This window comes from Durio zibethinus, chromosome 7 (assembly GCF_047325235.1).
Source record: "Durio zibethinus cultivar Kanyao isolate XHJ-2024 chromosome 7, ASM4732523v1, whole genome shotgun sequence".
In the NCBI taxonomy this organism is placed as follows: Eukaryota; Viridiplantae; Streptophyta; class Magnoliopsida; order Malvales; family Malvaceae; genus Durio; species Durio zibethinus.
The window spans coordinates 15967343-15978499 of record NC_143168.1 but is presented as its reverse complement, the minus strand read 5'-3'; the positions used below and the strand labels follow the sequence as shown (position 1 = coordinate 15978499).

Sequence of the window (11157 nt, the reverse complement as noted above, 5' to 3'; positions counted from 1 at the left end):
AGCTGCTACCCCGATAAACACGCCATATATATATATATATATAATTTTTTCAAATGAGATTTTGTTACAAGTTTATTTTTAGACCATTTGTGCTTTTATCAATTTTTTTATATGAATATGTAAACATGAAGAGAGATTCATTTATATTAGCGTAAGTTTTACAAATTTTTTTATTTTTTTTACTAAAATGATTAAATTTAAATATTATGAATTTAATTTTGATCCAAAAATTAAAAATATTTAACTTTTATAATAATGTAACTGAATCCACTTATATTAATATAAAATTAAAAAGTTTTATGCCTTTTAATTTTTAATTTTTTTAATCATTAATTTTAATAGATTCAATGAATGAAAAAAATGATTGAAGAAGAGAAAAAATTAATTTAAGCTTATTCTTTAGATTTATTAAAATCAATTATTAAAAAAAAGTACAAAACTTTGTTGTTTAAATTAATCTCTCCCTATACATAGAGACAAGTAATCAACTTACATAAAATAACTTCAAAAAGTTTTACGTAATTTTTAACACTTAATTTCAATAGATTCAAAGATGTGAGAGATAAGTAAAAAATAAAATAAAAATTATTTAATTTTATCCATTAAAATATTAAAATCAATTATTAAAAAAATATAAAAAAACTTTTAGTTCGCATATAAATTAATCTTTCGACATGTGTACACACACATATATATATATATATATGTTAGAAATTATTTTGTGTAAAATTATTTTATACAATTTTTAATTATTGATTTTAATAAATCTAAAAAATAAAACAAATAATTTTTTTTTTAAAATTCAATCTCATTTTTTAACTTTAACAAAATCAATCATTAGAAAAATATGTACAATTTATTAATTTTACGTTAGTCTAAATTGATCATTTTCGTGTATATTCATTTCTTTATTTCGTAATCAATTATCTTAAGTTTTATGATGTTTTTTTAGGTATAATTGATTTTTAATTTTAATTATTTTGATTTGAAAGTAGAAAAATGTAGAGCATACATCGATATAAATGAATGTCAATTTTTATGACGTTCTCAAGGTATACTTGATTTAACTGAAGATTTGCATCTATCGATTAAAGTCCTTTCAAAGTGATATTTCTTTGAAAACTGCCGACACGATTTCGTGTAGAAAAATTCATTGCTACAGTTTGATTTATTATATAACGACGTTTTTGGTTATATATGCATTTGATGGAAGACGGAAAATAAAAATAATATCAAGATGTAATAACACTTGTCAAACTGTGAAAATTTTGAGAATATAGATTTTAATATATTTTATTGAAAAAGTTGGTTCCGACTTCGCCGCGATAATATTATTTTAGTTGATACAAGAATTTGGCTCACATTATGATATTTTTCATCATTTTTTAATTTTTTAATATATTTAATATAAAATAATAAAAAATTTAATAAACATAAAATATTAAAAGTTTAAGAAATTAAATATACTTTTTAATATGTTATAATTCTCTTTTTTTTTGTTTTTAACTTTATGTTATGTTAAAGGTTTTGTGATTTTTTTAAAATTATTTTATTAATTGTATAATCTTTTCAATTTATCATATATTAAAATTTTTTTTAAAAGGAGGCAAAATAAGAACAATAAAAAAATTATAATTTTTAATGAAAAATTTTTTAATTTTAAGTATTATACCTCACAAATAAGAAAAAAAAATACAATATAATAATTAGAAATTATACCTCACAAATAAAAAAAAAATCACTTATTGAATTTGGATTTGGGTTTTCAGCTTACATAAATAAGCCCAACATTTGAACCTAAAAGTCGTAAATGTACAAATCACCTCATATAAATTAAAAATTTTCAACCTCACATTCTAACATGCAACCAACTTTAAATATATGATAGATTTAAAAAATTAATTGAAAATTCTTTCAACTGTGTCATTCGGTTGATTACTTGTATATTATGTATAGATATTTGTTTGATTTTGTGACTTCCTTAAAAAAAAAAAAAAACAAACTTCCAAAAAGGCTTAATTTGATTAAACGCTTAACTATTTTATTTTTTAATTGAGAACTTGATTAAAAATAATATAATAACTCAAATTTAATGTTTACTAACTTAAACTCTCAAAACATAAGTTAATATCTTAAATTAATCCCAAAAACATTAGTCAAAGCCTTATAGATCCCATTTAGAGTTGCTTGAAATTTTAAAACCAACCCTTAAATTATGACTAAATATCCCGCTTAATCCAAATTCATCCATCAAATCATTATTTATTACAAAACATAGGTGGCTAAAAATTAAGTTTCAATTTCTCTTGGGATAACTTTAATATATTTTATAGATTTTCTACATAAATACCAAACAAAGAAGTTTTAGCCTTATCATGAGTTAATTAACCCCAAATTTATGAAAAAAAAAATCAAATTTAACCTAAAAAATATATAGTCACTACCAAAATTACCCCTCAAATCATCCTTAACGCCCTATCCCATCTCGCTAAAATTTGAACTGTAAAATCTATTGGGACAGCTTAAATATAACGTATTTATATTTAATATGTAATATGAAATAGAATAGCAGCCATGCAATAATAAATAAATTAGAGACAATAAAATAAACCTGCAGCATGCAATATAAAATGATTATTTCTTTTTGTTTGTTCTATTTGACTTACGGAATTTGGTGTATAATTATATTTCCATCAGCCTTATTTGTTTTCCATATAAGAGAAAGCCTCAGCAACTCTAGCAAATGGAACCCTTCAGATCAACTATCGGCTCCACTCTGCCAATCTCTAAATATGAATTTAGTTTCTTGAGAACCTCGCCATTGGAAGTAACCACAAATCTAACCCAGAAGGTGTGACAGCACCAGTTAGAGCTACGACACTGCCAACTTTTTTCGCTGCTTTCATTGGTCTGTTACAATGCTTTGTAATTGAAAAGGAAAACAGTCAAATATGCAAACCAATCCTCGGAAACTTCACTTCTCTGTAATTAAAAATTAAAAAGTAACTTGAATTCACTTTAGAAACGCAAAGCACAAATTATAGCTTAAAGACACTTATATTGGCTGTAACACTAGAAAAATTTGGAACAATATTTTTCCTAAACTGAATGTCTTTAACGAGTAGTCTTGTATGAGTGACTCGCTAACACAAAAAGTTATATACTCACTATGTTTTCTAAGTATCCTTTATGATTGAAAATAATAAAAATATTATTTCTAGGAAAAAAAAGAAATTTAGTATAAAATATTACCAATGGCATCATAAACGACATCAAATTTTTTTGGTGTATCATCAAAGTTATCCTTTGTGTAATCAATAGCCAAATCAGCACCTAAGCTCTTCAGAAAGTAGAGTTTTTCTGGTATTTTGAAGTAGCTGCAACTCTTGAAATGCAAATGCTTGTTTTCCTACCTGCGAAAATGAGAACATAAGCATGAAACAGTAAAAGCAATAGATATTTAGATGAGTGAACCTCATTGATGATGGAAATTCAACTAATTCAACTATGAATAGTTTGATTTTTATCATGATTGGATTACTTTGTTCTTAGGCTTTATATCTCGCTATTATGAACAAAAAAGGTTACCACCAACCACAAAACATTTTATGTTGTGAGAAGAATTTCTTTTGTATATGAGAGGAAAATTTAGTAGAAAGTGAAACTTAAACTAAGCTTATTGTCTAAATGAACCTAATCTACTAACTTCAAAATATTGTAATTATCTTTATCATCCCCGAGTTAAATTACTAAAATGCACTATATATAAATATCTTTTCATTACAATTTATATATAACAGCAACATGCCAATCCAAAACCAGTGCATATATATCTAGAGAAGAAATTCATTTTTGTAACAATAACAATCAGCTTTAATTTTCTTCAGTCTTTTTTTTCTTTTTTTCTTTTTAGAGATGAGTATTTTTTAAGTGGATAAAAGATATTATCAAGATTTACAAATTCAAGCAAATGGTCAGCAGATCTTTCTCTGCCTTTAGCTCATACATTAAGCTCTTATTTTCAAGTGGAAGACCTTACGAAACAAAAGGCAATCATATTTAGACTATGGATCTAGGCTATATCTCACTCCTCACATTTCATATCCTCTCTTGATGGCACCATAAATTACAAATAAGTTTTATCAGAACATAATACATAGAAATATGGTAGTCATTTAAGGAATATTCAAAACAAAATTTATACAAATTAAACTAAATAAACAGTAAATAATCTCACCACAAAATCCAGAAGCTAATAGAAACTCCATAATGCCTTTTGGCAAATGTACATGCTCCCATTTATTGCATATCAAACTCCTAAAATAGATTTTACTGATATTTATACATAAGCCAAATCAAAAGAAATAAGTCACAACTTAAAACTCTATATGCTACCTTGACAACCATATTTTTCACAAGATAAACATCATGAAAATAACAAAAACATCACAAACAATTCAATTCCATTAGTATTTATAAAAAAATACAACACAAATGGAGATTGGCATTTATACATAAACTTATAAAAAGATTATTAAATAGAATACCAAGAAACAAAGAACGGTTCAAATTTAACTCAAATATTCAATCTTCACAACAATGAAAAGAAAAAAAAGGAAAAAAGTTATCTCAAGCACACCTTTGGCAGGATAATCGTTTCATTATCTTTTAAATAGTCTACGAATTTGATCTTTTGTCATATCTTTTACAAATAATGCATGCATTCAAACCTGATGATTTTAAAACTTCATAAAGCAAAAAAAAATTTCTCTCTCCAAAAGAAAATTTTAAAAAATTCCTCTTCATTTTTCCAAGAAAAACAGAACAACAGTCAATACCTTTCTTTATCAACAAAACCATTAAAATAAACCACACAATTAAAACATAATTGCCAATGCACAAAAGATTACATATATAGGAAATCACTTCTTATAACATATGTCTTGCAGTTTTTTTTTTTTTTTTTTTGAAGTTTGAAGGGCATTAAGCATATACCAAAATTCAGATTAAACACTTAATATTTACTAATACCTCTATACAGTTAAAAACAAAATTAAACCCTATACCAAGAAATCTTAAGGATTGGACACAACAACCCCATCCCTCATCTTAAAAGCTATGCACTATGCATAATTGAAACAGTAATCAGGACGCTGAAGAATTGCAAATAACATAATCAATAAATGAATAAAAGAATTAAAAATTGTAAATGCAAGTTCAGAGAACATTAATAGTCACATATGTAGAAAAAACTGATGATATACCTTCATGGACTTCATTTCATCGATAGTAGCAAAGATGTCCATCTCTTTTTTCAATCCAATGTTCTATTCTTTAAAAGACTAAAACACCATCCCATTTTTTTAAAATTTTGAAGTTTGAGATTTAAGAACAAAGCGAGTTATTGAAGTTTTAATTCGTCTTCCGGTGATGCGATTGGAAGCCCTTTATCATCTTTGTCGGCATCCTCGTTATTTGAGACTAGAGACCAATCAAACCATTATATTTTTCTTTAAGAAAAAAAAAAATTACAGAAAACAAGACATGTTAAAAAACTAAAGCACTTACTTTTGCAACCAATTTATTTCCAACTAATCAAGAACTCAGCAAAACATTATTTGCAAATGAAAGAGCTGTGATTATACTAACAATAATAACTATTAGTATTACTAATAATAGTAAAAGTTTACTACCAGTCATTCATAGTCATGCTTTTCTACATCTGTAGACGAAAGCAGATCATCAAGCCCATCTTTTTTCACTCCTACTTTTGTTGATCCAAATGATAACCTTCACAGTTTTATTGATGCTACAAAATCAACATCAAAATCCAAACTTCAAACTTATTTTAACACTTCCACTATGTTTGGACCGAGAGAAACGAAAAGAAAATAAAGAAAAATAATAAATACAGAAAAATTCTTTTTTGATTAGATAAATTTTTAATTTGATAAAAAAAAAGTAAAAATTTAATAATTTTTTATTTTTTTGTAATTTTCATTTTTTTAATATCTTAATTTTTAAAAAAATAAAAAAATAAAATTATTTTTATTTTTATTTTTATAAACAAATTATTATATTTAAAAGTGCTTTAAAATCATATATAATAAAAAATTATAATTAAAAAAATTATTATAATAATTATTTTTTACTTTTTATCTCAATAAAAGTTATTAAAATTTTTTATTAAGTTTAATTATTCAATCAAGATATACATATATCTTTTTTTTTCTTTTAAAAACTTTTTTTCTATGTTTTTTATTAATATTTATCCCACGTTAAAACTTAAAGCGTTTATCATTTCAATTGGGTCAACTTTTCATTGTTTAAACTACATCGTTCCCTTCTAAGGCTATATTTGCGTTGCAAATTGCAAAACCATCGATCATTTTCTAACTTCTAAAAAAGGAAAAAAACTTTTTTTTGCCAAATAAAATTGAAAAAAAGCTTAGCTAACTACCTCTGGAAATCGACAAACTAATCTAATAATAACAATATGAAAGTAAAGGAAAAGAAACTAGTAGAAATGTCCTCGAATATAGAAATGAGTTGTTTGTACCATCGGAGGATTCGTCGTAAGAGGCGAAGAAGACGCTGCGACAGTTCTTAGAAATGAGATCCAATTTTTTGTTGGAATCCCTGAGGAATAATCCACCATTCAAACTTTGACCACGGTGGTGATAATGGGATGCCGCCGAGAAGCTTTAAAAAATTGAAAGAAAACTAAATCGGTATGGTTTGGATAAATTTGAAAAAGAAAAACAAAGAAAACAAAGGAAAAAAAAAAAAAGCATAAGCAGAAAAGTGAGAGGTCAGGAGGAAAGAAAAAGGAAAAATGGAAAACCTTTCATCAACCCCTCTCCCAATCTTTCTCTTGTTAAATCAAGTAACTGTTAACTATCCCTCATCCCATTTTTTTTTTCAAAGAAAAAATGATGTAGGGTGAAAAAAACCTGTTCAAGCAAAAAAAAAAAAAAAAACTTTGGATGACACGTGGTTGAATATCGGTCAATTGAAAGTCAACATGAGTAAGCTTTATAATATGGACGAATAATGGATGGATGAATTCGGATTGGTTGATTCTCAATTAATGTTGTGAATAAAGTGAAAAAGATTTAATATTAAAAAAAATTATAAAAGATTTATAGCAAAATACACAACAACATGGGCAATTATTTCTGTATAAGAAGAGTAAAGAGAGCACACGAAATATAGGAAAATACAGAAGAAAAAGATTTATGCCGCAAAAGGAAGGGACAAGCAGGCAAGCGGTGGCTTGTCCACATTGCCCACATGCTTTGATTTAGTAGCTGGGGGCACGTATTTGACCGGATTAGGCCCCACGCTCACCGCCTTCTCGCAACGACAGCTCAACAACCCCCCATTCCCACCTGATTTCTTCATTCCACCATTCCCATGTGCTGTCATGGTCATCTCCTCCGCTTCTGATACGCCTACAGACCCTTTGTCGAACCCTTCTGCTGTTGTCACGCTCCACTCTATGCTCGCCTCACTCGGCTCGTAACACTCCCTCATCATCGGAGGATACGGACACCCGAAACCTGACCCGTTGCCTGCAGCTGCTATCGATCTTCTTGCATTAAAGTTCGAGGCATCGTCCAACGAATCTCGACGATGGTACATTGGATATGACGTGGTTTGGCTCATTGTGGTTGTGGTGAAGCTCTCAATTTCGAACAAGTCTGAGCTGGTATCACTGCCAACATCATCGTCTGGTATGTTGATTCTGGACACCAGTTTCTTTGACACAGAAATAGATGATGATTCCTCCGAAGGTCGGAACACCTCCAACGAGTCTCGGGGTGGATCCTCATGATCGTCAAGAGAATTATTATATCTATTCATTGCTACTTTAATGTGGGATGATGTTGGTTGTTGATTAAGTATTGGAAACGTGAACCCAGCAGTCCCGGAACCATGACTTATCATCAGGGGTCTGGTTGTTGCTGAAGCTACAACACGCTGTCCTAAACTTGAATGAAACTCATTATTCTCTGCTGAGATCCTGTAAGGATTACAGGCTAGTAGCATCTCTTCACGTTTATCTGTACACCAGCTTGAACTTTTTGTGCACAAACTTTTCTGAGCCTCTACCTTGAGTTTCTGATTCAATCTCAAGAGTGTTTTGGGCTCAACTTGAACGGATTTCTTGCCCAAACAGGGGCACCTTCGCCCCCAAAACCATTTTATTTTACCAGAAGCTTTTCTCTTGTCATCAGATGTAGGATTTTTCATGGTCATAGACACTGCAATGGCACCAGGAGGATTTGACAACAAACCAGTCTGGCTATTCCAGCTAGCCTCTGATGAAGCCGTCGGTGTTGCATGGAAGGAACGAGCTCGGTACGTCCTGCCATAACCATACCCGTCAGCAGCTGATGAGGCAGATGAGAATCTGGCCAAGCCAGAAATATCACACCCTGGCTCAGGTGAAATACGATCCAGATTGGGCATGTTAAGCGGGGACACTCTTTTGCACACTCTTGCATCGCTGTTGCTTTCATTGAAGTACCTCTGGGCATCAAAAATGCTTATCTCTGTATCCTCATCTGCAGATGCATCGACTCTGAGGTTGCTTTTCTGTTGCGGAAACGACATGAAAGAAAGGGAGGGTTCCAGTTCCAGGGAGCGTTCTTGAGAGCCTCCTCCTTCATTAATCGTTTTCATTACTCTTGGCTTTTCCATCATCATTAACAATCAAAACTCAATTAGAAAAAAGAAAGAAAACAAAGAAAAGAAAAGAAAGAAAGGCAAGAATGGATATATGGGTGTAGAATTGCCTCTGAAATTCCATATTTGCAGGTATATGTAGAGGTTGGGTACAAAGTTTGTCCAAAACATCAATCATACGTAAGGCATAATCTAGCAGTGAAAATTATCTACCAAATAAGGAAACCAACATTCCCATATTTTATTTAATTCAATATAAAGCGATTTTAAACTTTAATCCACAACCACAAGATCGAAGAGACTGGACCTACAGTAGAGAATGGACAGTGAGCAGATCATTTACATCCATCAGAATTTCCAACATCTCATGGAAAATTATTGTGTATTATGTTGGCAGTTGAACAATTAAAAAAAAGCAAAAAAAAAAAAAAAGATGATGTTGGCAGTGATACCAGCTCAGACTTTTTTTTTTTTCTCACTCGCACATTAAGTAATAATAACTAAATTCCATCTTATTAATTTTAAAGATTATATTTAATGCATTATTAATATATAAATACTATATAATATTAATATATCATAAAATGATTTCTCTTAAAAAATTAATTATTAAAATATTAAAAATTAAATATAATTAATCTTTAAAATATATTTAAAATTAATTTTTTTTATAATAAATCAAGTTTGATTGTTTATATCCGGTAATGTACCTACTACAAATCTTTAATTTTATATACATATTTATATATATTTATATATATATATTGTCAGCAATTGGATGATATAAATTGATTTGATCAGTCACGTGGCCTCCTATCAGTTTAGTGTTTTTGTGGAACCAATTTCCGCAACTGACAAAAACCTAACAGGATACGACCGTGTAAAGACAAGTTGGTGGCTTTATCCAATCTTTGAGAAGCATGATTGATTTTGGGAGCGTTGCTTCTTTTTATTTTTACTATTTTTTTTTCATTTTGGGTTATTATATTTTCCCAATCTTTCCATTATTTTATTTTGTTTTTAGAGTTTCTCCTTTGATCAATACACATATTAATCATCTCTTTTTCCATTACTTTTGGCAAATATGTGGAACATGTATTATTTCTTAGTATTTTATTCTTCTCAGCTTAGCTTGTTTAGGGGATCACTAAGTTCAGTTGCCTTAATTTAATTTCATTTATTGCTTTCATTTCAATTTTATAAAATTTAATCAAAAGTTAATTTGTAAAGGTAACATCCTCAATCTCGTATTAAAATAATATATATATGATATAATATATATGTAAATATCTAAACTTTAAATTATGAGATTTTTTTGTATGATAAAATTATTAAATATTTAAGTTAAAATAGATAATACCTCACAGATTGAGTATGAATCTTTATAAATAGTATCAGAACGATCACAAATCGATGAAAACTAAGTAGTATACCATGGGAGTCATTAAATACTACGTAGTGGGGCTATGAGAGTAACTAAGTATTACACAATGAAAAACCATCCCTAAAATCTTAACGTTTGATGCGATTTTGATCTTGTGGTTTAACTCACTTGATAAGATTATCAAGCTTTAAAGGTGAGGAGATTATGATGCTCTCAATCTCACATTAGAATAATATGTGGATATGATATGATATATATATATAAATCTAAACTCTAAACCTGTGAGATACCTTTTATGGAATAAAATCGTGAAACTTTTAGGTCAAATGGATAATACCTCATAACTTAGGTATAAGTCTCCACATAAAATCCATACCTACATATTTGGAATTCATTTTATGGTATTCCAAGTTTTTAATTGTGAATGACATGAACTAGTTAGAGTTTTACTTTTTTTTTTCCATAAATAATAAACAAAATGTTATTTGAGAATTGTTGTAACGTGTGAGTTCAAAAACTCAATTACTTAGATGAATTTTAAAATCAAAATAGGAAATCAACACAAATATTTTTTGTTAAATGTGATTGCCTACCTTAAAAGTTTATTTTTCGATAAAACCCTAAAACTAGTTTAAGATTTATTAAAAAAACAATTTTAAACTTCAAAAATAGAGTTAAGATCACGAGTATGGTTACATATAAAGAAAGATTTGCACCCTTAGAACATCCATTTTAAAAATGGTATCAATTAATAATATGTTATCCTCTTAGTGTTATATGTTTCAACTTGATATTTAATAATAATTTTCCTTACTTTTTGAAATCAATTTATATTAGGTAAAAAGAAATGTTGATTTAGGAATAAAATAAAAATCTTGAGGTTAAATAATTATCTTAAAACTCTTCATCATTTAGGTGGAATTTACTAATAACCATTTTTGCCTAAGATTTATCCCTATCATGTAGGCAAACTTTTAGAGAAAGCTAAGAGACCATGATTACATTTCTTACTTAAGGTTTTAATGTGTATGCGAATGATGATGAAAATGCCCATGACATTTAAATTCTAAAGATGATATTTT

The 11157-nt window shown here is 28.4% G+C and overlaps 1 protein-coding gene across 16 annotated transcripts; it reads right to left on the bottom strand.

Annotated features, from left to right (window-relative positions):
• Positions 1–2601: 2601 nt before the first annotated feature.
• Positions 2602–9044, bottom strand: LOC111276828 (protein PHYTOCHROME KINASE SUBSTRATE 4-like). Of its 16 annotated transcripts, XM_089763625.1 has the most exons (7): positions 6845–9043; positions 6560–6702; positions 5694–5809; positions 5265–5481; positions 4238–4332; positions 3253–3413; positions 2602–2982 (listed from the first exon to the last, which is right to left on the bottom strand). In XM_089763625.1, the coding sequence occupies exon 1, from the start codon at positions 8710–8712 to the stop codon at positions 7237–7239; it is 1476 nt and encodes a 491-aa protein (XP_089619751.1). In that variant the 5' UTR covers positions 8713–9043; the 3' UTR covers positions 2602–2982; positions 3253–3413; positions 4238–4332; positions 5265–5481; positions 5694–5809; positions 6560–6702; positions 6845–7236. The 16 variants fall into 16 exon arrangements, with proteins under 16 accessions (XP_089619751.1, XP_089619762.1, XP_089619748.1 ...); XM_089763636.1 differs by having other exon boundaries at positions 5265–5809; positions 6845–9044; XM_089763622.1 differs by having other exon boundaries at positions 2602–2921; positions 5265–5809.
• Positions 9045–11157: the final 2113 nt, after the last annotated feature.

Coding starts and splice junctions, on each gene's coding strand:
- LOC111276828 (XM_089763636.1), bottom strand. CDS start 8,712: ATGATGATGGAAAAGCCAAGAGTAATGAAAACGATTAATGAAGGAGGA.